Source organism: Embiotoca jacksoni, unplaced genomic scaffold (genome assembly GCF_022577435.1).
Source record: "Embiotoca jacksoni isolate LCO1_2020_lvr unplaced genomic scaffold, fEmbJac1.0.p SCAF_32, whole genome shotgun sequence".
Taxonomy (NCBI): domain Eukaryota; kingdom Metazoa; phylum Chordata; class Actinopteri; family Embiotocidae; genus Embiotoca; species Embiotoca jacksoni.
The window spans coordinates 4,550,095-4,577,414 of record NW_027185384.1 but is presented as its reverse complement, the minus strand read 5'-3'; the positions used below and the strand labels follow the sequence as shown (position 1 = coordinate 4,577,414).

General features: G+C 39.5%; 1 protein-coding gene across 9 annotated transcripts in view; it reads left to right on the top strand.

The window, feature by feature from the left end:
- The window catches only part of cacna1c (calcium channel, voltage-dependent, L type, alpha 1C subunit), a 185,315-nt gene that overhangs the window by 96,598 nt on the left and 61,397 nt on the right, over nucleotides 1-27,320 (top strand). For 8 of the 9 annotated variants that reach the window (XM_069164984.1, XM_069164987.1, XM_069164980.1 and 5 more), the window contains exons 4-9: nucleotides 9,979-10,118; nucleotides 14,858-14,997; nucleotides 16,402-16,554; nucleotides 17,760-17,959; nucleotides 20,607-20,710; nucleotides 27,081-27,168. In XM_069164984.1, the coding sequence (XP_069021085.1) occupies nucleotides 9,979-10,118; nucleotides 14,858-14,997; nucleotides 16,402-16,554; nucleotides 17,760-17,959; nucleotides 20,607-20,710; nucleotides 27,081-27,168 (825 nt within the window). Of the gene's footprint in view, nucleotides 1-9,978; nucleotides 10,119-14,857; nucleotides 14,998-16,401; nucleotides 16,555-17,759; nucleotides 17,960-20,606; nucleotides 20,711-22,798; nucleotides 22,903-27,080; nucleotides 27,169-27,320 lie in introns of all 9 variants that reach the window. The other variant, XM_069164988.1, reaches the window with a different exon arrangement.

Sequence of the window (27,320 nt, the reverse complement as noted above, 5' to 3'; positions counted from 1 at the left end):
GCAAAAGAAAAGGACATTTAAAAACAATGAATCACTGTGACCACTGCTCAAGTTTCCCCACAAAATTTAGATACAGATGACCCATGCAACTGGTATGGCTGCTTTCAGATATATAAGCTTTTGTTTTGTTCAACATATTTTCAATATATGTTTCATATGTTCAAGTATTGGTATTTCGGGTGTAGTGCTCACTTTAAAAAGTATTGAAAGAAAAACTTCACATTTATGGCTCAATTTCTTGTTTGCCTTCCAGATTTGTAGACAACCTGAGGAGTTGAAACTTCCTCTGTCTCAAACAGTCTGTCTGTCATTTCAAGTTTAGAGCATACCTCAGCTTCATATCCCATGGTTGTTAACCCATCCTGCACCATATCTGAGGAAACCATATGTCAACACAGTGGGGCTCAGGCACATGCACATTTGTGCGCACATACACACTCATGCAATGTTTGATCTCAGTAGGTGAAGACCTAGAAGGCAAAATTCAGTCCTCCTTGACACGTAACACTTATCCCACATTGTCTGTGTGTGGTTTGTGTGTCCCCATATTGCTGTCATTGTGACTAATGGTTAAAGTTATGCTTGACGAGTAAAGATGTTGATTTGTAGGTACGACATTCGATTTGCTCCTATAGGTCACGTGTTTCTGTCCGCATGCAACCGTCACGTGTAGATTCCATCCTGTACTTTAACCTTCATTAAAAAGGGTCAGAGAAATACAAAACACAGGCTTCGTCCATGTTCGTGTTGTGATTGCACTAATAATGATGTTTTTTTGTTTTCTTTTGGACTTCTTGTTATTCCAAATTGGAATTTGCGACAATGGTAGTGGGGACGATGGAGTCTGCAAAGTCTGCAGTTGTTTTTTAAGGGCAGCTACTTTTTCTGATTGGTTGATTCAGCTGATAGCAACAGCACACTGATACCAGTACTCCTCTCTTTATTTATTAGTTTCAGTGATTTGTCTGTTGTTTCAACCTTCTCTTTCATCCCACTCTTTCTGCTTCTTCCTGTTATGCAGACAAGATAATTGATTAGGAGCAGAGAGAGACAGAGAGAAAAACAAATGGACAAAAAAGGACAGGAAGGAGACAGAGAACGAGGGGAGGGAAGGATATAGACAGAAAAGGGGAAGTATACTGTGAGAAGAGCGAGAGGAGGGAAGGGATGAAAGAATGTGCTAACAAGCACAGCTTTACTCATCTGACTGGATATACAGGAAATGTCTGGGATGACAAAGGAGACAAATTATGCAATCGTGGAAAATCTGTTTTCAAATAGATCTTCAGAATTACCTTCAGGATGGAAATGATTGCTTGTTTACACGGGACCATAACTATATCCTTTTTCATGTTGGCTCACACACTTATACAATTTATGGATTCAGGCAGGGCTGCCGCAGATGTCATGTTCCAGTTGTAATTAACAATGTAACAATGTCGGAAACAATGTTGGAAATTGGGGGAAAACACTTATTAACCAACACTGAATTATTTTCATTTTGTCCAGTCAGCTGACGAAGATGTTTGAATTTTTTTTTTTTTTATTTAACAGCTTCAGCTGTCAATACTGCAAGGACTGAACAAAGACTTTTCAGGTGCAATTATAACAGGACGATGATTGAAAGCAAATCATGAATAGTGATGTTATTTTTAATATACCTTATCAATATACTGCTGTATGTACTTGTCATTCTCTACCACCTTTCAGTCTTTCTGTCTTCCTTAAAGTCACAACAGCACCATCAATCCAGAAAGCATATTTGTTGACTCATGCGCGCACACACACACACACACACACACACACACACACACACACACACACACACACACACTTATTCTTCATACCATGAATCATGTAATGAATCACAGAGTATAGTAATCTATCTTGTCCTGTCAGTTTAGCAAGCAGCTACTATGATCCTGATGCACTACAGTGATCAGTGTGTTGGCATGTCACTTCACTTTGTCTTCATTTGTACCTGTGCATGTGTCTCCTGTGTAAGTGTGTGTGCATGTCTCTCTCTATATATGTGTGTGCTGCATTTGTCTCCCTGTGTGAGGAAGCAGGAGAAGTCGTGATAAGTCACTATGCGCGCTCACACATATACACACAACAGAATGCAGAATAGGAGACGAGGCCTTTTACAATTGCCATATTGGAGGGATGAGTACAAACAGAGGAAGACAGATGAATTTCTCCACCTTTTCATTTTGGCTTTTTTCATGTTCCTTCTTCTCATATGCAGCATCTTTGCTCTCTTTTTCTTTCTGCCATCTCCTGCTTTCTTTCTTTCCCTCCTCTCTCAAGGGTAAAAGTTACCTCACCTCAGACATCAACTAATGTACACACATTCAAACATTTATGCACACACTGCCTAACACACACACACACACACACACACACACACACACACACACACACACACACACACACACACACACACACACACACACACACACACACACACACACTGGCTGTCTATATTAGATGATTTATGCTCCTGTGTTCTTTTATTTTTAGACCAGTTACTCTGTTTCTCTTGTCTATATCTTTCTTGCTTTCTATTTTAATCCCCCACTCTTTCTCTTCGTGGTCCTCTAAATATTGTCTCCTGGTTTTTTTCACTTCAGTCTGTATGTGCAGACGATTTTAGATGTTTGTTTCACCATCCGCTCTCTGTAAAAGACATAAAGGTCAGTTTGACTTGGCTCTATCAGCTCTACAGTATGGATCTAAGATTACATTTTCTGGTGACCTGTCCAGGGTGTTTTCCGACCTTCCCCGAGTGCACACTGGGATAAGCTTCAGATCTCATAACCCAGAGCAAGAGAAGCAGCGTAAAAAAGTGAATGAGTGAATTATTCATTTTGAAAGATAAAAGCTTCATGGTTGCCCAGTTACTGTCTGTTTTCCCAGAGACATTTCAGCTGGGATGATGTTTATTGACTGGGCTCAGGTTTAGCCGCTCTGTGTGTGAAAGTGAGATAAATTGATAACAGGAGAAAGAACTAATGTGACATTTGTTGTGTGAGCCAAAGACAAACTGAGATAGTACACATGACCTGCTTCTCCCTGTGTATATAGATAGTTAGCATATAATATGTTGATCTGCATTGTGAGTCCCAGTTCTGTCACCACCATTTGTCTTTAAGTCCTGACACACTAAAAGTTGCCCTCAAAAGAAATACAACAAGTACAGCTACGAGCTAATGTTAAGAGTTTCTTTACCAGCATTAGAGGAAATTGCAAGACTCACAAAGGTTTATCGACAGCCACAGACAAATTGTGTTTCAAGACTTTTGTCACATGCCCGCAAATGGATTCCATATTAGGCTTTCTACTGTATCTCTTTCTTTCTTGCTGTCTTCATGTGGTAGCTTCAAGTCCAGTTGCCTGGAAACAGAAGTTTCCCTCTTTCTGTGAACTTTTATGTGCTTCAGGAAACAAAAGATAATCAGAAAAGAAACTGATATAATATGACAGTGTCCACATTAATTCAGGCATTTTTAAATCAGTCTCAACTATTGTTTTCCAGCTAAAGCCAAAAGTTCATCAGCCACATTACTGTAAGCTGTCGTGGATGACGACACGTGGGTGTGTTGGTTGCCATGGCTGTGTGAGTGGTTGTGTGTGTTTCTGTGCCTGTATTTCAGTCCGCTGTTTACTGTGATCCTGCTTCCCAATAGTAGTCCGAGGTCACTGATGACCACAATTCAGTAATTTTGTCGCTCACACCCACATGCACAGACACAAGTTCTAATCTTTAATCAAACACAGTCCTTGTCCAAAAGCCTGTGGATTGAAGCTTAAGTCTGTTAATGAGACTCGTGTTGAACATGTGCAGCTTGTACATTAATAGCATCTTTCCAATGTGTTCAGATCTGTTGCCTTTTAACAGCGGTATTCAAAGAGACTCACAAGTGGTGTGAGAATAGAAGCTCTTTCTAAAGCAGGACACCAGGAATATCTTGAAACTATTTGTAATAGCTGCAGTGCATTGTGGTCTTTTTTGTTTGCCAAGCTGCTTATAATTACACACACAGACCTCTGTATGCCTTGTTTTGTCCTCCTCCCTTGTGTCATCCTTTATTTATTTATGTATGACATGTAAGATAAGCAGTCATTGTCTGCTTCAGCAGTCACCTGCCACATATATATACTGCATATATTCAGTCCATTTCACACTGAGGAACGTCCTACTAAAAGCACAGAATTTGTGAGTTACATTTGAGATTTCGGTAGATTTTTTTTTTTTTAAACTTTCAGGTTTTAACTCATTGGCCTATTTTAAGTCGAGACATAGTTTGGCCCTTTTATCACAGAAAACTGTAGAATCCACTGTGTTTCAGATGTTTCCTGTTTATTTATGCTTTATTTATGCTGCGAGAACTGTCTCACCAGGCATCGAGAGTGAGCGGCGAGAGCAGAAAATGCTTTTCCGTTTCCCACTCACAGAGCAGGGCAGCTGATAAAGATGACAATATATCAGGCTTTACAACCCGAGGTGCTATCAAAGTTGAGCAATGCTTTAAGAGCTTTTTTCTCAATACAACCTCAACAGTAGGCTTTGTTGAGAGGAGAGTGTTCTCCTCTCTTGGGGGACTTTTGAAATGCTCAAAGCTGGATGTCCTTAGTGCAGGAGTGGAGAGTTGAGTTTGTCTCAGCTGTCAGCTGTGGTGAACTCTCTACTCAAGAAGAAGATCGTTAAGTACTGAGAAAGATGTTATTACAGTGTCAATCTGCAGCTGTCCTTTTAAATGGTGCTTGCTTTATTTTAAGTCCTTTTAAAATTGATAAATAAAATACAGACAGAACAGAAAAAAAACTTAAAATTAACCCCAGAAATCAAGCTAAATTAAAGTTCTGTTAATAGCTCATTTTTCTACTTCTAATTTGGGGAAATAAAGATGGAATTACAGCATTTACTGAAACTGTTAATCCACTGCCAAACTGCATGTCTTTTATAGACCAGACCTTGTGGGATTAATAAAGTAACTATCTATCTATCTATCTATCTATCTATCTATCTATCTATCTATCTATCTATCTATCTATCTATCTATCTATCTATCTATCTATCTATCTATCTATCTATCTATCTATCTATCTATCTATCTATCTATCTATCTATCTATCTATCTATCTATCTATCTATCTATCTATCTATCTATCTATCTATCTATCTATCTATCTATCTATCTATCTATCTATTATAAACAGTGTGTCTGGATATGAAAAGCTTCATTATAGACCAAAGGTCTGTGCCGAGCAACAGAGTGACACACCAAACTTTCTCATTACACTAAGTTCAATACTATCAACTGGTGGTAAGTGATAAGTAAGTATATGACATGGATCACTGGAGCGGCCACAAAGTATCCCACACTGCAGCTGGTATACACATATACATACTTAAACACACAATAGGAAGTCTGGATGTTCACAGAAGAGTAGTAATCAGTACTGTATGCTGTGGATATTCTTGGTACTGTACTGAATCTGTGTGTGTGTGTGTGTGTGTGTGTGTGTGTGTGTGTGTGTGTGTGTGTGTGTGTGTGTGTGTGTGTGTGTGTGTGTGTGTGTGTATGCGTGCGTGTCTGTGTGTCTGTGTGTGTGTGTGTGCGTGTGTGCGTGCGTGCCTGCGTGCGTGTCTGTGTGTGTATGTGAGAGAGAGAGAGAGAGAGAAAATCTACTGCTGCCACGACTGATGCAGCCCACAGTTTCCATGGTAACGTTGAACCCATCTTGGTCTCTATGGTAACTTCTGGTTGGCACCCATAGAGGTAGAGAGAAAGTGAAATGAGGGTAAGAAAGGGAGAGGAGGTGAAGATGTAAAAAGAGAGGGATGACAGAGAGAAGCAGAAAGACGAAGAGTAAAAGAATTGGGAGAGGAAGAGTTAACAGTTAGTGAGGCAGAAGAAGAAAGAGTGTCGGGTTTGTCCACATAACTTTACAAAGTGTCAAAAGATTTGAATTGAACAGATCTGCCTCTGTCTTGTGTTGTCTGACCTTCGACCGTTGTTAAGTTACAGCCTCACATGAGCTGTTGGTTGACTTTGTGCAGAAGAGGAGGTTTCTGGTTCAAATCCAATAATCTGATGACGGTGTTGAGCATGCAAAATCCACTTTATTTAAAGAATAATTCCCATTCATTACAACTTCATCTTCTTTTCATAATTGTGATGTTTGTTTTTGATGATACTGTCCTCACCAAAGATAGAATACACAACTGAATCTCAAACTATTTGCAGAGATTTTAAATCAATCTGTTGCACTGCATTTTGGTGTTCTTGTCCACCTCTTCTGGACTACACGTGCGGTGGACATGTTGAATGAGCAAGTTTTGAAATAGAGACGTTACCTTTGACGCTTTGCGTTTTCATGGTTGAGTAGTTCGTTTAAGGTGTCTTTTTCTCTGTTGTTCTTGATCTATCAAAAACTTCATGAATGCTACGCGCAAATACACGAGTAGACACAGACTACAACATGTCTGGGATCTTTCAAAAGCAGCTTAATGGCTAATCCTGTCTTGCGGCACACACACAAACACAGAAGGTCATCGCAAATGGAAACATTGTCCGCTCTATGGTAGAATGTCGATACTATAATCTGATTGGCCTAGTTGATGGATAGGTGGTTTAGTTGACCTATCACAGTTAACTGAATTATTGCTCCCACAAACTCACCTTTCGGTCATTCTGTCTGCCTTCTTTCCTCTCTCTCTGTCTCTTTAGTCTGTCTCTCTTCATCGCACTCTTGCTCAGTCTCTCATCTTTGCGCTCTCATTTCTTTCCCGTCACTAACCAAATTAGTCGTGCCCCTTATGGATTTTGCCCTTTACGGGTCTGAATGAATGGAAGGAGATGAGAAAGAGGAGTGCGCGTTTCTGTGTGTCAGACTAAGCTGTTCCTACCAGACGTTTTTCTTTGTTTTATTTTTCTGAGCGCCGCGCTGTCTGCCTGTCACCGGCAGATACACTACCAGGGTGTGTGTGTATCTGTGTATGTCTGAGACAGAGAGCTAGTGATTGAGAGCTTTTGTGTATTTGAGAGGGAGTGTGTGTGTGTGTGTGTGTGTGCGTGCGTGCGTGCGTGTGTGTGTGTGTGTGTGTGTGAGCGTGTGTGTGTGTGTGCGTGTGTGTGTGTGTGTGTGTGTGCGTGCCTGCGTGTGTGCACGTGTGCGCGTGTGTGTGAGATTAATTACTTCTGCATAGACTACTAATGCTCGCTGCGGGGTGGAGGGTCTGCAGTACAAATGATGAATATTGGAAAAAGAAGAAAAAGATGACAAGTGTTTAATGTGACAATCTTGACCTATATCTTGAAACGGGATAAGTTTGTGCCAATAAAGAGCACTGCATGGACTTGAATGGAAATGAGAGGAGGTTAAATAGACAGGGAGCGGAAACTAAACAAGTATAAGACATCTTTCTGAGCCGACAATTAAGGTGCAGAATCCCTGGCCTAAAAACCAACTTGCCTTTCAAGTTATCTGTCTTTCGAAACTGTGCAAATCATCCGAATTATTATTCTCGTCTTTTTCTCCTCTGTCAACTTACTAGAACATTGGACAACACTTCCAAATCACAGTTTATATGATAATCACATGATTAAGCACAAAAGCATGAGCTGTTTATCAATATATAGCAGCTTTCATCTGGTGTCAGCTTAGATTCATTTTATATTTTTGATTCACTGCTTATATAGTGCTCAGAAAATCAAACATAAACACTTCCCTAACCCTAAAAATGACATTTGGAGTGCAAATGTTGTTGCAATCATGTCAGAACGGTGTTAAAGTGAATGCCTGATTGCCATGGTCCCGGATATGTCTGCGTAAGTGTGTGTGTAGCTGGCCTTGTCGTACTACGATGTAGTCATCCTCCATGCTGAGAGACTGTTTGTTTAGCTGGATGTACTTTAGACTCACATCAGCAAATCTTAATGCAGCCACTGTATACATGAGCATGTCCAACACTAACATGGCCTTTTAACTTGAGAAACATTTCAGCTGTTGAAGACCGATGATTTGAAGAAAACTTAATTGAAGAGATTGAACTCCATGTTAAATATTCAGCATCTTAAAATATAGGCTGTTTAAATAAAAGTGTTTTTGAAATTTTTATGTTCAGGACGTTCTTTCAGTAATTGTTAACCACTGGGTTTGACAATTTGTTGGTGTTATTCTTGTTTGATCATAATGCCCATGTTGACAGCAGATTTTATTGAACTTAACATTGACCTCATTGTACCATGTTTGCACATTTCCAATAACCAAATCAATAATGCATTAAGAAATACACAATTGCGTCACTAAGTATAGGGAAATATGAAATGAATTGTTGAAATGAAATGTCTATTTTCACAGCCTGTTATTGTACTGGAGCTCGACTATATTTTTTTAATCACATGGATTTATTCAACAACAAGAAAAGTCATAGGGCATTTTTTACAGCTATGCTTTTATTTTAGAATGTCACTTTTTATGATAATGTTGTTGTCATTATTCTTTAATCACATATGTGATGCTGGGTGAAAAACGTATGTTTACAAGTTATATGGCTTTCATAAGATGCCATTATATTATAATATTTTACAATATTCTTTTATATTTTCTTATTGTTATCATACAACACACAGGTACTTTTTGTATTTGGCCCTTATGGCATACTGTACTACCTAAGTTCCAAGATGCTGACCCAATTAGCTTTTGAAGTTATTTTGGTGAGCTTGGACACATACAGAGGCTGTGTCCCTCGAGCTTCAGGTTCAGATTAGACTTCCCAGGGATGAGGATCGAGCCTGGGGAGACCTGGCTGGCCTTCAGTCCCAAACCTCTGGCCCTCTGTGTGTATGTGTCCATGGGAAAACAGTGGGAACAAGAGGAGGAGCAGGGCTGAGATGGATGGACAGATTGTTAGACCGAGCTAAATATGTTTTTATCTAAAAAAAGAAAAAAGAGCTACCTCAGAGGCACAGAGAGAGGACAGAATATTTATGACTATAGAATTGTATTTGAATAGTTTTGCACATTGCCCTGATCTTTTTTAGAGTTATAAACTTGACAATAAAAATGTGATATGACAGATGATGAGGTGGATGATGAACTGTTGATGAAAAGTTATATGATCGTCCTCTCTTTCAAGGCCATTTTAGGACATTTCCCAGGACCCCCTTAGGCAGGGGGTCATCGCTATGGCAACGGTCTCTGAGGAACTCTGTAGTAGAAATACTGCTTTTGTATGTGTATGTGTGCGTGCATGCATCATACAGTGGCCTCGTAGGACAGGAAGAGAGCCACTTTGATTAAATAATCAAAATGCCCTGATTGTGTACATGATTACAAGTTAGACAAATACATGTTCACACGTAAATAATCAAACACACACACACACACGAACCAGAAACTGCATAAACAGTAACAGAACATCTTGTTCTGGCTGATAAACTTAGAGGAGTAAGCAGTCAACGCTGCCAGTGCTCACAAGACAACATCTCTAGTGCTGATTTTGGAAAAATAAATGATTTCATGGTTGTGAATGAATGTGTGTGTGTGTGTGTGTGTGTGTGTGTGTGTGTGTGTGTGTGTGTGTGTGTGTGTGTGTGTGTGTGTGTGTGTGTGTGTGTGTGTGTGTGTGTGTGTGTGTGTATAATGGCACTTTGGTTTGTGTCCAGTTTTTTCTGAAGAGGAAAAAAAGATCTACTTAAAATAATTTGATTTAAGAATTTTGAATGGATATTTGGATTTGTCTCATTCAATTAGAGCATCTCCTGTTATTGTAATCTGTATGTAATTTACTTCTTATGGTAATAATAGTTTTAATACCATTTACTTCCTGCAAACTTTACAGCCAAGGGCCTTTTTATAAGCATCTCACTCTTCCATTAACTTTTTTATTTTTCACTAATACTCGTCTGTCTCACTGTCCTGCTGCTTAGACAAATAAATGGACCTGTCACGTTCGTGTCTCCACAGGAGCGTGTGGAGTATCTGTTCCTCATCATTTTCACGGTGGAGGCGTTCCTGAAGGTAATAGCCTACGGCCTGCTCTTCCACCCCAACGCCTACCTGAGGAATGGCTGGAATCTGCTCGACTTCATCATTGTAGTTGTAGGGTGAGTGTACCGAAACACACGGAAAGGATAAAAGCTGTGAAAAAAATTTTGATGGTCCTATTACGCTAACTGAAGCAAACAGTCACTTTTCAAGCAATACCTGATTGGCAAATTAAATATAGTACCTTGGAGTAATCACTGTCAACAAATACAAGTAAGCCAAGACAATTGGCAGCCTCCATGTAATGCCAGAGTTACTCAGTGCTAGCATCTTTCAAAATTATAGTAAGATTCAATTTCACTGCTTTACTTGGTGTCACGAAGGCAAGACAGCTGTTATATTTAGTTTTGTTGAAGAAATGTGTTCATAAATGCACAGTCTTCTGGTTATTAATTCATTTATGTATTCAACCTTACAGTTTTACCTTCATCTAACATTTCAAGAAACAGTAAAAATATCTGGTTGCAGTAGAAAAAGAGGACACTCGTTTTGTTTTGTGCCATAATAAAATTGAACAGGTTAGCAAAGTCCAGCCCGCTGGCACACAATGTAAATTGCATTATAGAGATTGATAGAGAATAGACATGGTGTTATATTTTTTACAAGAATAATGCTTATTTATCTTATATATAGTATTTTATTAAAAGTAAACATACAACTACTTTTCAAGAACTTTAAAAATAAGTATTGTCAGAAACCAAGCTTCCTTTAGTTCACAGTGCGTCTGTGTTAAAGCCAAAGTAAACTTTGGCCTACAGTGTATTGGTAAAGCTTAAACTGATTAGCTTGTGAGATGCTGATAGCAAAGCTCTGCTCTGTTTTTCTTTATCTGCAACTCAACAACATAGCCCATCTGCTAAACCCCTTTTGCCTGTGTGTGTGTGTGTGTGTGTGTATGTGTGTGCGTGCGTGCGTGCGTGCGTGCGCGCGTGCGAGTGCGTGTGTGCGTATCCTCTTGCATGCATGCCCTGCCTGCCAGATGTGTTTTGTGTACAGTGTGGTGTGTAAGTAATGGCACTATAGCCAGTGGATCTGACAGTTACATTAATGTTATAAAAATGGTCTAATTGACCGTGTGGCACTGGCACCATATTGTCAGCCGACGGTGTGTGTGTATGAGTGAGTGAGTGAGCGTGTGTGCGTGTGTGTGTGTGTGTGTGTGTGCGTGCGCGTGTGCTTGAGACAGCAAGAAAGCACCTCTCAGCCTGAAGGAAGGCTCTGTGAATGCACCAGCTCAGACACACACACTCCCAGCGAGTTTTGTTCATTGCCAGTCAAGTGTTCACTCACATTAGCCATCACTAACTGAACACGTTTGGCTTCACCACATAAACACACACTCACACTCACACTCACACACTCACACACACTCATACACACTCACACACACACACACACACTCACACACACACACACACATACACACACACACACACACACACACACACACACACACACACACACACCGTCGGCTGACAACATGGTGCCAGTGCCTCTGGCATAAACACAACCTTTACCACTCTTATGTCGCCATCTACCCTCTCTGTCTGTCTCTCTCTGTTTCTGTCTCTTTCTGTCTCTATTTGTATTGTTGCTTATATTGTGTTGCAGCACAATTTAATGGGAATTAATACTTATTGATCCCTGCAAGTAAATTGTGTTTTCCTTTGCAACCCTGCTACCGGGTGTTTGGAAGGTCAAATACAAGCTGTGGCTCTAGGTTGCCTACCTAGACTTTCCCAGGGTCTTTAAAATGTCACCTTTTTAAAATATAAATACTTGTACTTTTTCTGCTTCACGTGACCAAAATAAGCATGTAGATATTTAACACAGTAACCGTTTAAAAGTTGTATATGTCATTTGTTCAAAAGTTGTTTTTTTAAAAAGACACGTTTAGGATTTTCTGCTAGTGACTTGTCGCTGTTTTGCTGATGTGCAAATAATTTGCTTCCAGTTCATTACCAACACTAATGAAAATGAAGGTGAATGTTATCCATGATCATAATCTTTTCCATAACCTTGCTTAAGTAGATTTGATTGCCTAATCATAACAATTCCTCAGATAGACACCCATACACAATTTTTCTGGATAGCTGTGATTTGGAGACTGTCTTTGAAACAAACTGAAAACTCATAAAAATCTTTTTTTTTTCTTTTTTTTTTTAAAATCCATTAGTAAAGGACAAACACACACTCCTTCCATTTCACACAATCGGAGAGGATCCACAGATCCAGGAAATGTTCAGCCCTGACACTGTATCTCTGTGTGTGCATGAATGAGTGCTTGTCTTTGTACTTGTGTATGCTGCCAGCCTGTCTGTGCCTCTGTGTGTGTGTGTGTGTGTGTGTGTGTGTGTGTGTGTGTGTGTGTGTGTGTGGGTGTGTGGGTGTGTGTGTATATAGATGAGAAGTGACAAGAGTTGGCTCCCTCTGGAATATTCACCATATGGGTGAAAGAGCTTGTACCTGGTTCTGAGCAGCCTCACAGACACGCACACCCTCGCACACACGGACGCACACGTGTGCACGAGCACACAGATGCTTCAGCCAATACCCTGGCAGACATGGACCTAAGAGGTTATTAGTGAAGTTTCAGTGAGTGAACGGACTGTGTGCATATGTGTGAGCATTCGATATGAATAGGTGCTGTTTAGACTCTTTCTTGAGTTTCTGCCAAAATTACATTTAATTTGTCAATTAAACATATTTACAGTCTCAGCAGAACTGTCAAATTTGACTGACTCCAGTCACTCAGATTTGAGCAGGTTTTTCATCAATAATTAATCAATAATATATATAAGTACCGGGGTGGAATGGTTAATAAAATGTACGGTTTGGTTCACATCATGATTTTATGGTCATGGTTTTTGGTTCAGTTCAGTGTATTTATGCTTTTTGTGTACTTGTCAAAAACAGTTAAAAACGTTTTCTTGGCGAATTCTGGCTGAGCACATCAGGAAGTGATGCAGTGGGCAGTCACAGTTAGGTAACTTTCAGTAGCCCTGGAGGTTCACGTGTGTGTAGTCAGAGCTATGAAGACTGGTGTTGACATTTAGACTACTATTAAACTTCACAACTTCTGTTATCTTTATGAATGCACACAGTTGGTACTATCTTTAGCTGTGGATGCACACAAGCCATCATGTGGTGCTACACTCAAAGGCTCTAATTATCATCTAACACTCTACCATGAAAAACACGCTGGGTGAAATGCTGGTGGTGCAAAATTGTGGATCCTTGACGTGCTCTTCGTATGCTGTTTCCACCGTGTGTGTGTGTGTGTGTGTGTGTGTGTGTGTGTGTGTGTGTGTGTGTGTGTGAGAGAGGGAGAGAGTTAATCAAATTGAGAGGGCGGTAGTGCGAAATAGAGAGGCTAAGAGAGAGTGTGAGAGGGAGAGGGAGGGCGATATGTTTTGAGAGGCCTTTTCAAGTGGCCATTTCATCTGTGCTAATTGATAATTCTCCATGACTAACGCGCCACTGACTGGCCTTTGAGCCACGCTAGCTGGAAAATGGCATTGTATGGTGATTTCTAAAGGATCTCCGAGACAGAGCGAGGAAGGGGAGAGCGGTAAGCTCAGCTGGACGGACATAAATTCAAATTTGTGAGCCACTTGCACCAAAGAGACATCTGTAAGTAATTTCATAGGAGATTATAGCCAATAAAAGCAAACGGAATAAAAAATATTATATATATTATATAGGCTATATGTATAGCCTATATAATATAGTATGCTACGCAACATATAGTATGACACAGTGGTGCACTGGTTAGAGCAGGTGTCTCACAGTGAGAAGTAACTGGGTTCGAACGCCACTTGAGGCATACATCAGTGCCGGCGAACTCCGACCCGCTGGATCCCTGGCGTGCAGCGTGCGAGGGCCCGCATATCACTGCTTGCAGTTTTAATTATTATTGTAATTGTTATTTACTTGACCATTTTTCAACTTCTGATGTTCTGACCCTTTGTAATATCAGTGTGTACTGTAGATTTTGTTCCAATTAAACTAAGGGCATACAGCCCAAAATATAGAAGGCACTCCCGGACCACAATTACACCAAAGCTTTCATACATTGTTGCCATTAACCAGTAGTTTTTACCAAAATAGATGCTTATGTGTCATTTTGTGGAGGGTAATATCTAACAAAGGGCGACAGTACAAAAATATATTTCTCTTTTAAATAGAGGATAAGCATTTGCATTATTATGTAACTCTGCCTACTTTAAGTACCAGTTCGACTACGGCAGGGACAGGAAATGTTGTGATGCATCACATGGCATTAGATGTGTGTCATATTCAATCTGGCCGTGGTGTGAGCACACACACACTTTCTAAACACATTTTAGAGACAGTTCCCTTCACTACACTCATTAAAGTTGAATGGCTCACATTTCCTTGTCTGTCAAAGACAGAGAGAACAGATGAAGTACTTTCTATTGTTGTGTTGGAGAGCTAACTAATCAAGATGCTTTATTTTCTCCTGTTGAGTTTCTCCAAGAACCGCCTTGTGAAACAGGGCAGATGTCCTAATCATTCCCTGGATGATTAAAATGTTTGTCCCCAGTTAGATTTTGTGTTTAAATGTATGTTAAAGATGATGTAGAGGGTTCCATTTAGCACTGACAACAGTGGCAAAAGAGTGTTTGAAAATAAGACCAGAAGTCATTACTCTGTATACAGCATCTGTATGTTTGTATCTCTTTCACTGTTTTCTCTCAGACACTCTCTAGTATGTGGAAATGAGACGTCAACCTGAAAACGATGGTAATTGAACCCATTACTTTCTGTCTTACAGGTTATTCAGTGCGATCTTGGAGCAGGCAACGAAGGGGGACGGGGCCACTCCAATTGGGGGGAAGGCAGCGGGCTTTGATGTCAAGGCTCTGAGGGCCTTCAGAGTACTCAGACCCCTCAGACTGGTCTCTGGAGTACCGAGTAAGTACTGGGAGCTGTGGAAGATAAAGAGAAGGGAAGGAAATTTATCAATAAAGAAAGAAAGGATGCTCAGGGGTTCAGGTGTGAGCAGTTATTGTGTGTGTGTGTGTGTGTGTGTGTGTGTGTGTGTGTGTGTGTGTGTGTGTGTGTGTGTGTGTGTGTGTGTGTGTGTGTGTGTGTGTGTGTGTCAATAATCCAAAAGGAATCCTGACCAACATCATCGGGCTGCGTATTCAATTAGTGTCATGGCAACTGATCAGTAGCATGTTTGCTTGCTGATTAGCACATGGACTGCTTCCAGTGCCATTGTTGCTTATGTGCTATAGGATTCATTATTTATAAAGATAATAATATATATTGAACTCTGTAATGAACCAGTTTGTTCAAGGTATGTGATATAGACATCATGAAAAAAATACATCTAACAGGAGGAACACGTGTTATGTAATTAAATCCATAGATACCAACACCAATCAATGTACTGTATTCCTCAGCGACTGATGCCACATGCAGTGGCATTTACTTCATCAAATTATGTGTAAGTAATTGCGCAATAGTCTTCACTCAAAGTGAAATTAATACACATCAGCTTGCTTCACTTGAGCTGGAAGATATGCTGAGTTTCTCCTTATTTACACAGAGAAATGTAGGTGTTCTGTCCAAACACGGCACAACAAGCATTGTGTTGTCAAGATATAGTAATGTATGAAAGTCACAGCTGCTAGACTCTACAGTTGTGCATAAATGCATCTAAGTTATTGGTTACAGCTGCATACAAACATTTCATTTCGAAAAAGGAAGATGATGAAAACTTAGCTAGCAAAGATAAAACACAGTATATAAATAAATGCAAAATTCAAGGTGATCTAATCTATATGCTCCAACAAATGAGTCTGTTTGAACAAATTATTCATTTTAATAAAACCACATTCAACTGTACAGAGACACGAAACAAACTGGTTTTTTTTTTGTCTTATTAATCTGATTCAGCAGTCACGTTTTCCTTTTGCAGTTATTGGGAGTTATTAGGTATGCACAGTTCTGAGCCTTTGTCCATTAAAGCATTCAGAAAATTAGCTGGAAATGTGTATTGCTTGTGAACAAGTTCACTTTTTTCTGAAGAATTCATTGAAGTCGCTCTTTCCAACTGGATGATCACATACAGAGAGAATATTAAAGCTTCTGAGCAAATATAATAGTCTGTTTAAGTCCTTGCATGGTGATTAATTGCAGCAATTCACTTCTATGATGTACCACCAATGCTTTTAACTAGCAGTAAGTCTCCAATCATTCGAAGTATTATAACTGATTGCTTTAAAAAAATATATATATATATATATTTCAAATGTTGTTTCGACCTTCAAATGTACATTTGTATTCTGAGCAGTTGTGTGTGTGCTACAGGTTTACAGGTAGTGTTGAACTCCATAATCAAAGCCATGGTTCCTCTGCTCCATATCGCCCTGCTGGTCCTCTTCGTCATCATCATCTATGCCATCATTGGCCTGGAGCTCTTCATGGGCAAGATGCATAAGACCTGCGTTCATAACCATACAGGTACAAACATATATATATATATTTATATGTATATATATATATATATATTTATATGTATATATACATATATACATATATATATATATATATATATGTATATATATATATATATATACATATATAGGCATTGTGCACTGATGCACAGATGCAAATACAAACATGCATGATCAAACACGTACACTGGCATACCACACTTCAACGCTCAGACAGATTTTGAATCATGTATTCGACTGTGTGTGAAAGCATGCTTCAGTTAGCATATATTCACACTCAGACACACTTCAAATCCAGGAATAAATGCAAAGAACAGTATATCGCACAAACCCTTTCAAGTGACATATCGAAGTGAGCATAGCTTTACCGTCACCTCACTACCCTTTTGTTTTTAAAATACTAAATTTGACTGGTTTGTGCATTAATTTGCAGTTAGACGGAAAGAGAGCAGCTTTAAACAGTTAATGATCACTTCAATTAATTATTCAAACCATCATTTATGGTACTGAGCAGGAACAACCTTAGCAATAAGTCAAACAATAGCAGCCATTAATGATTAAAACAATTTTCAGTAAAGGGCTGAAGGTATAAATGGACTTGAGTGTTATTATGGTGATGTTATAGGTCCCATGAGAGGTATTAGCTTTGCACAGCGTAAGTGCTGGTGAAATACTCTCTGCTATCCTATACATCACCCTGGAGAGCTTATTTTATATAATTAGTGCAACACCTTTCACGTAGATTTTTTTTTTTTGTATGGCTGCTCTGTTTGGTGTTAGTGCAGGGTGTCCTTTTAACCGGTACTTTTTTTTATTTTATATAAATTATTTTTAGCTGCGTATGTACTAAAAAAAATTCTGTCCACTCCAGCTTGTTTTACAAAATATCTCCATACACACGAGAAGGAGAAAAAAAAATACACATTTTGCAAAATACCCGTATGTGTTGACACGGCTTGAATCAGTTCACCTGTGGATTCTAAATCAGTCATGAAATCAGCAGAAAAGTATTGTGAAATTTGGTAGAGATATAATTTGCACCAAAACATGAAATAAGCACAGATGATGGCTGCTCTAGGATTTTTATGTTGATGAACACTAAGAAAATGTCAAATCTAACTTTAACTCAATGAAAGTATTTTGCCTCTGACTTTTACACTGTCATCAAAGTCAAGGAAATAAAGCAGCTTCTTGCTTCCCTTTTTTTCACAGGTACCATTTCAGAGGAAAAGCCGGCACCGTGTGCGCCTGATGGAGCTTATGGTCGACACTGTATGCAGAATGGAACACAGTGCAAAGTGGGCTGGGAGGGTCCAAACGACGGCATCACAAACTTCGACAACTTTGCTTTTGCCATGCTAACAGTGTTCCAGTGTATAACCATGGAGGGCTGGACGGACGTACTGTACTGGGTGAGCCGGGCACCACAACGGTGTTTTTATGTGTGTATGTGCGTGAAAGAATGCGAGACAGCCCGGTGTGTGTGTGTGTGTGTGTGTGTGTGTGTGTGTGTGTAGCTACTGTAATGTATCTGTAACATCAGTGCCACAAGTCCGTTTGATGTGTGTGTGTGTGTGTGTGTGTGTGTGTGTGTGTGTGTGTGTGTGTGTGTGTGTGTGTGTGCGTGTGTGTGTGTGCGTGCGTGTGTGTGTGTAGCTACTGTAATGTATCTGTAACGTCAGTGCCACGAGTCCGTTTGAGAAAAGAACATAAAGCAATAACACACACATTTCTCTTAGAAAGGCAGGTATGCACACACACAAAGATTGTTCAGAGAGAGAGAGAGCGCGAGAGAGCACACACATACACACACACACACACACACACACACACACACACACACACACACACACACACACACACACACACACACACACACAGTTCTCTAATATCTCAGTTTAAATCAATGCCGACAATACACTGTGTAATTGAAGGCGTGGATTCATTGGGAACGTGTATAAAATCCCAAAGCTTGATTCAAGTGTCAAGAGAACACGCGTGTGCAAACGCACACTCACAGCAAATGAACACACCCTGATGCAGTTTTAAGATGTTCGAGTGTGTTTCATCAAACATAAACTGAAATTAACTCGTGATTATTTGCTCTCCTCTATAGTCAAGTGTTGGCTTTGTGTAAATTTGCCATGATGAGACACGTGGCATATTCCCAGCTACAGTATTACTCAGCTGGACTGTGGCTGATTATGTTAGTTACGGAAAGCTGCAGGGGAAACCACCACAACTAGAAAGCACTCATGTACATACGAGCACCCTTTTCTTTAGATTTTCAAAAGATACATTTTAAATACATTTCTATGTTAACTGTATTACAATACAGTGAATTTTGCTGGTTTCCTGCCTCTTACATGTGATAATTATATTCATGTCACAGAGCTAAGTATTTATTTCATTCATTATTCTACATATACATTTCAAATATAAATCCCTGGTTAAAAAACAGACGTATTGCCTTGCTTGTTTTATGCACTTTATTAAGTCAGAAAATAATCCAGAACAATATAGATGAGCTATAAATAAGTATAACTGCAAATAAAACAGTTCATTAAAGGTTAAAAAGTTTGTTTGTAAAAAATCTAATTCACAGTTTATGGATTGTTTTTTGTTTTTTTTTCATTCAGATGAACAGAAGAGGGTTTTTTGTTTTATTCTGTCAAAACCTTCAGATTTGTAATCGACCCTGTGGGTTTTTGAAATATCACGAGTGCATTATCTTTTAAATAAATGTTTAGCTCTGTGGCCTGAATTGAATGATAATACGTAAGAGACAGCTTGGAATATCGGTCGTTATTAGTAAATGGAAAGCACCTGTTATAACTCGTGTGATGTAATACGATTAACAGTTAAACGAGTATTGATATTTGATGAAAGGTTGTTTATTGAGACTGAAATTTGTGACAAAATGTAACTGTGTGTGTGTGTGTGTGTGTGTGTGTGTGTGTGTGTGTGTGTGTGTGTGTGTGTGTGTGTGTGCGCGTGTGCGAGTGTGAGTGTATGTATATACACATGGAGCAGATAGCTTACTAGCTCTACACCCCTTCTGCTACTTCTGCTCTGTTTACTGCAACTTCCTGTACACACGCACAAATGCAGATGCACACAGACACACACAACACTCTTAATAATGAATAGAACCTATTGTATTTCTCAAAGTTACACGGTCAAATCATTGAGAGGCTTAATGAACATTTGGTTTGCACGATTCATTAAGTTTGGGACCTGCACTTCCATAGTTTTCATAGTCACACATTTTCAGGTATATAGATGAATATCCAACATCTGCTGCTGTCATAGCAAATGAACCCTCTTTTAATCTCCTCCTTCATCTCCCTTTAATCTCTTTGTCCACAGGTCCCTATTTTAAATTATCTTTAATTGACAGAATCAGCAATTCTCAACTTTGCTCGTATTCTTCCCTTACCATCTTTAAAAAATATAAATATTTTTGAATTCACATGCAGGCCAATAATCTGACATTTCAGTTCAAATCAAACCCTGGACACCTAGACTGCAACTTTGCAGAGTGTCTAAATATGTTTACCTGTTGAGGTCCATCCAGTTTTCCATGGAAAAATGTATTCAGGGATTGTGCAGGTGTTAAGTTACATACTTTGAAATTCAGCCGAGGCTCGTCATTGAGTTGCGACAGCAGTTAAATGTTGTTTAGTGTTCTTAATTTTATGTCTTTAAGGACCTGCTCTCCAACAGGCAGATAAAAGAGCTTATATGCACAGTTAATCATACAATTCTGTCATTCTTGCTACACCAGATCTATCTGCTGCTCTTTTTAAAATTCGCTGCTCTTTTCTCTAACGCACTTTCTGTCCTGTATTTCTCTGTAATGCTCCCTCTCATTCACCCGCTCACCATCAAACTTCTCAAACCTTTTTGCTCTCAAGTTTCTCCCTCTTTCCCCATTTTTCTCATCATCCTCATCCTTCCTCCTCCCTTGTATTTCCTCTCTCCACTCTACCCTTTACCTCCTTGTTAATCCCTCCTTTTCTCCTTCTCCTCCTTTCCTCCCCCTCTTCTCTCTCTCAGATGCAGGATGCTATGGGCTATGAGCTACCATGGGTCTATTTTGTCTCTCTCGTCATCTTCGGCTCTTTTTTCGTTCTCAACCTCGTTCTGGGGGTGTTGAGCGGGTAAGAGGCTACGCTGTAGTCATGTGTGTATGTGTGTTTGTTGTGTGTGATGTGGCTGTACTTAGTGTGGTAGATGACCGTGCAACAAGACTTCCTTTATTGTTGATTTTTTTTTTTTTTTAATTGTACATTATTATTATTATTGTTGTTATTATTATTATCATTAGTATTATTATTACAGGGCATGTTCACTTTGCTTGGTGTCATAAAATGTAATATAGATAATGCTTAGTGCCACATGATGGCCGCTAAGGTGACAAATTAGTAGCATCCGTGTGCAGATTGTCTGGATTCAGTCAAGCAGTACACAGAAGAAAATAGATGCAAATAAGAGCCGTGTGATGACAGCAGTCTCACCTCAGCAGTGCAGCAGTAAAAGTGGAGCTAGACGACCGTAGTCCTCCACAGTCGAGAAAAGATGAACTGATGATCACTGGACCGAGTAAAATCTGCCACTCTCTCTCCTTTCTGTTCCACTCAATCAATCTTTTGTCACAAGCCGGAGAGAAACACGCACATGCACTCACACACATACGCCCAGAAAAAGCCGTGATGGACCCCATGTCTATCTGTTATGTTCATGTCATTCGGCCACAAGGGGCCACATCCTGTCACAACCCGTCTGTGATGGACAGGTGGACACACATACAAATCTCTCAGGCTCACTTGATTCCCCTCCTCTTTCTAAGACAGGTTTGATTACATACACAAGCAACTTTTTTTTTGTCTTGGTGTCTCATTGGTGTTTTGCATGATCCCCATCTGCACCAAACACCAAGCTGCATTTAAAGACCATTGTTGTGTGTATACATGTGTTGGTTTCCTGACTTTATGTGTTTGTCTTGTGCAAAATAACGTGCAGCGTCGGTGTATGTGCCTACAGACTGTATATGTTTGTATGAAAGCATGTGCTGCGTGTTTGTCTGTGTGCTTAGTTTCATTAAACGCTCCTCCAGCAGGCAAGCTGGGTGCTGTTTTACCCCGCTTTGCCAAGTCACACTGTTTTAGTACAAGCTCCTCCCGGCCTGTAGGGATGCACGGGGGTATAAATAATTCACCCCTCAGGTCAACCGTGGAGGTGGAACGCTAAAAAAGCTTGCACAACAGGGAAAACAAAATAAGCAAAACAAAGTTCTTCTGAGGACAGAGTGGAGTCAGGAGGAGAAATGCCATTAAAGATGGAAATTATGGGATGGAAGGCTGCACTGAACATTGAACAGAACTTTTTAAGTGTCCATTAAAGAATTTCCACATCTCCCAGATATAAATAATTTGGTTATCAGAGTGAACAAAAAATTATGATAATCATACAGAAATGATAACAATATAATAATAATGTGTTACATTAGCATTTAATGTAAAATTAAAACTTTATTTCCATGAATTTGATTACAATTTTGAGGAAGCCATTCATGGCTTTTAATGCCTGAATTCAACAACTTTGAAAGACGGTGAGAGAGAATGATTTGTCATCTGGACTGTAATTATATCCAGTTCATGGGAGTCTTGTTGCACAGTCTGTTCAACTAACTAAAATGTTGTTTTTCCACAGCATTTGAGCCTAGAATAGGCTTATTTGAGGGCAAGTAAAGTGTTTTAAACTTACGATCTTTTCTAATCCTTTTTTTTCCCAGAAATATATCTTCTCAGCTTCTTCACATGATTAATAAATTCTAAGAGGAGTTATTATGTTTATCATGTGGGCCTTTCTCTGTAACTGTCACTGTTTTTAAAAGTCCAGCTCATAATATGCCACCTAAGTCCTCCAATACAGCTCTCTCTCTTATTTATCAAATCCACATTAAATTCAGCTCCCAAAATAGTTTGTCATGTGGCACACTAAGTGACTCTGACAAATACTACTGTATGAAGGCAGCATAATCCCAGCAGGGATCCTGCCTCTATCTGTTGGGAACCTTAAGGATCTAACTCCTGTCCTTGCTCCCTTCCTCCCTCCACTTTCTCCTGCCATGCCCTCTCAACCCATCTATTTACCTTGCTTATTCCTCCCTCCATCGTTACCGTCTGTCCCATCTTCCATCCATCCTTTGTGTCTCCTCTCCTCGGCCCCACTCCTCCATCTCCTAGGTGAATGACGCTGTAGATTACAGGTGGCCCTGGGTCTATTTTGTCACCTTAATCATCATCGGATCCTTCTTTGTGCTAAACTTGGTTCTGGGGGTGTTGAGCGGGTAAGGGCAGGGTCAAAGGTCATTTGAAACTAACTCCTCTTTCTTGCTTTTTAGCCGTTGATAGTTTTGCCCCTGGTCTTTGCTGAGGAACTCTTTACGTACTTCTTTTTTCTGTTTCTTGCTGATGATGGTGTTCATGTTCAATAAGTACAAACCGTGTACAAGAATGTGTTTCTATTCGGGACCTTTTGCTGAGCCTTGAGTCCAAAGTGTTTTACATTACTATGTGTCTGATATTTGGAGCTCTTCCAACTGAGCAATGTAAACCTCACAGATTTTAACAGTGTAACTGACTGTAGTGAAATTATACTAAACCATATGTCTCTTAGATGACAGAGACCTTTTGGATTTTGCTACAAGAATACACTGCTGTTTCTGCAAAGTAGCACTATTACGATCATTAAATGGCTCTGTTCTGAGCACTGCTGTAGTGGCACAAAACACTGTCATCTCCATTTAAAACAGAGATTAATGTGCTATAAATGCAGAAACCCAGTAGACAAATAAAAGCTGTGTTTGTAGACTGCTGTAAGGACTTTAACAATAGTTTAACACATAAAACATGTAATATGCCCAAATTAAACTGCACTACAATCAATATGATTTTAAATGTTGTGAGAAATCACAGCTAATGTTTGAAAAGTTCCACATCAGTTTATCTCCTCCTTGTTGTAATGGTTTCCTTTCATGCTATAATGAACTTTGCCAGGACACAAGTTTAGGGGAGTCAAATGTCTCACCCCTGGCTGACTGACCTGAATTGGACTCGATACCTGCGGTGATGTGACAGCAGCATTGTGGGAAAAATAATAGAGCTTTATCTGGTTCAAACAGCTTGGGGGGTTTGGCTGTCTGACTCTTTGTCTGACTTCTGACTAATGATGCTGTCAGCACACTACACAGCCTGACCTTTTACCAACTGGTTCCTCTGTGGTGTGTGTGTGGGTCTCAGATTGCATAATAACTAATGGCTAAACAGGAAGAAGGAGAGCGACGGATGTAGAGACATAAACATAGGGTGTGACTCTGCTTGTCTGGATTTGATGTAATATGTAAATATAAAAGGAAAAGGAGAGACGCTGGCTTGAAAGTGAATAAGAGAGAAAAAGAGAAATGAAAAATCAAAGATGATTTAGGACAGAAAGGTGAGACTGTCAGAACGGAAAAATTAAACCTCTGAGTTTTTCACTCACACACACATACAGTACATAAATACACTGCGATATATACACATACACACACACACACACACACACACACACACACACACACACACATACACATACACATACACACACACACAGACACACAGATCGATAGGATTGGGTCTCCAGCTAATGTTCTGACAAATGAGACAATGGCAGTGTCTCCTAATGCTCATTGATCTGTTGCTGTGTTTGAGTGTGCAGTCTGTAGTTCAATCTGAGGTGCCATCATTCCTCTAAATTTCACTCAGACACTCTCACACACAGTCTCACACACCAGCCTAAAGACATACAGAAAAAGATCAATGATAATAACACATGACAGTTTGTAGAGTTTCATTATGTTTCTGCTCTCCTGCGAACAGCGGCACTTAGCGTTACAAACAATATCACTCATGTTTGATTTAAATCTTTGTGCTGATTGCATAAAATTTTATCAAAAATATTCAGATAAACCTGACTCTGAAATTTTTTTCAGACTTCCATTGCTCCAAATCCAACATGTGAATGTTCACAACCAAGATGACAAGATTTGCAAGCTGACTTGGAGGGAATCATTACCCTAAAACTTCTCACACAATATCCCAATTTAAACCAAACTTACCAAGTACCACTTACCACTCCAGACACCAACAAATGTTTTCTAGAAAATAAAATTCTCTGATTTAACTCTGCAATAGCCTCAGAGAGGATAAATAACAGCAGCATAAAATTGCTGTTTTAAAATCCATGAATGTATTTATTTACTAGACCATCCACAATAATCACTCAAAATCAGCAAATCTGTTTCTCTTTGACCTGTCAGGTCCCGCATTTTTTATTTCTTCTCACTCTTTTTGGGCATTTCAAAGTTCTCACTCGTTAAAATTTACAACTGAGGAGTCTGAATTTGTCTGTCAAGCTAACATTTGTGTTATGCAATGTCAAAGGGCCATCACGTCACCCTGAATTGCTGAGCACAAGCAAATTTGATTCCTAAAATATTAAAATGATTAACAGCTAATTTTTACGGCATTGTAATGAGATGCGTATAAAAAAAAATTGTCTGTTATAACATGAATTTAAATGACAATTTTTTGGACCTGGGCCAGTTGGAGTGGAATTGTTCGGCCTTTCAACAAGATTATCACGTACTAATGTTGGTACGCGGTCCGCAGTTTGGTAATCACTGTCCTAAAATATTCACAGTGAGGCATTCGCTGCGTTTGTTTTTCAAGGGACCTTCAAATGTAAAGTTGTACATTTTTAAAGTATAAATGTTCTCAAGCCTCCCAGCTCCTGTCAGCTCTCATCGTAATGAATTGTCTTTGTTCAAACTGTATCTTCGGTTCAAAACAGCCTTCGACCTTCCCCAAGTGCAGTGTTTAATCAAATATACCTAAATTCTCTGCTCCCTCCTGACATCTGGAAGTAATTTCACCAGGTTTCATCATAATATTTCACACTCACAGGTAACATTAGCTTTAGTTGTCATATATCATCTTTATTTTTGTTCTCATTCTCAACATCACCTCCAAAATCACCCAAATCTTGAAAAAGCATGTATTATTAAAATAAATTAGACCACTTTATAATAAGTTGCTATATGAGTTCTAGAATTTAAATAGATTATTCATGTTAATTCTGTTAATATGGTGTAAAATACTTTTTTCAGCTGGAATAAATATAAATGTCATTTGAAAAAAAACAAAAACAGCTGATGCGCACAGTACAGCTCTCAGTTTAACAATGTGTTTTCATTCAACCTATAACCAAGGGCTCTGAGTAGTGACTGAAAGAATGAGTTGGCAGGCAAAAGGTGAGGAGCTGAGTGATGCGGGACGACCTCGTTGCAGAGTCACTTCTCCAGTTTGACAAGAGCTGAGGATAATGCAGGTGATGAGGGGGCCTTCTTTGTGCCTCCGTCTTGGGTTGTACCAAGCACACTGCAGCTGGGAGGAGACCCAGGTTAGACCCAGAGCACACTTCGGGAACTCCATCTCTCAGCAGGTCAGGGAAGACCTGGGGCACGGCATCCCTGGGACAGCAACTGTACAGATAAATTAAATTAAGAATGAGAGGAACAACACTATGTTGTGGGCTGTTGCACACGTTGGGAGCTTTTAACATCCGATTACTTTTCATTGTACCTCTAATCCGTATCCCCCATGCATGCAGGCTTTTGTAGCAGATAGTTAACATAAACAGCAAGAAACTTGTGAAAAGACATCCTCTTAAATGTCAGTTTAATAGTAAGGTTTGTCCCTTAATCAGTGTTGTTTAGTCATTAGTGATGAATTCAGACTACAAGATTCCTAACTGGGCGTAAGGTTGTTCAGCAGCCATCATGTGTCCACTGTTGGTCAGTCAGTAGTGGTGTCACAGTTCACATCCCCACCACTGCACCAGCCTTAATGATGAAGCTCAAACACTTTGTATTGGGCAAAAAGTGGGCACAAATTATGGGCAAATCGTATTTAGATAATCATGTTAAATAGTAAACCACCACACACCACTCTGTGTGTAATTTCTGATTTGGATTTCCAATATTTGGTACCACAGTTTTTTTCACATTGTTTTTAATCATTGAATCATATTAGTTGTTAGCATCTTTCATGGAAACCAACCTTGCATTGTGTTGTATTGAAATGCATTGTTTGAGTAACTGAGAGCTAAGCACCTGAGGCAATGAGGTATTGAAAGGCAGATATTCTGGAAAACGTAAAGCTCCAGTTTGTCCTCTGCATTTGCACACTAACACCTTTCCTCCTCTGCAAAACTTTTCTCTTGTTTTGTTCTCTTCAGCAGGTTTACCCCCTTCCTATTCAGAAGTAAAATGTTCTCTATTATCACAACATTGTCACATGATATGTTTGGCAGACTACATTTTCAGATTCTTTTTCTCCTTCTGTTTCCTGTCTCTCTCTCTGTTGCTCTCTCTTTCCCCAACTCTGGTTCTCCCCACATCCTTCTATCCCGCTCCCCTCCTCCCAGAGAGTTTTCCAAGGAGAGGGAGAAAGCCAAAGCACGTGGTGACTTCCAGAAACTCAGAGAAAAGCAGCAACTGGAGGAAGACCTAAAGGTATATACTGTATATATTACTGTATAACACTGTAAGGCTTCCAAAAAGGAGATTGAAATTTTAAAGCTCCCAGTTCCAAGTGAATACATCTAGCATTTATATGTCTGAGAATAATGTGTCACTGCTTAATTTTTTTAATTCAAGAAAGATTA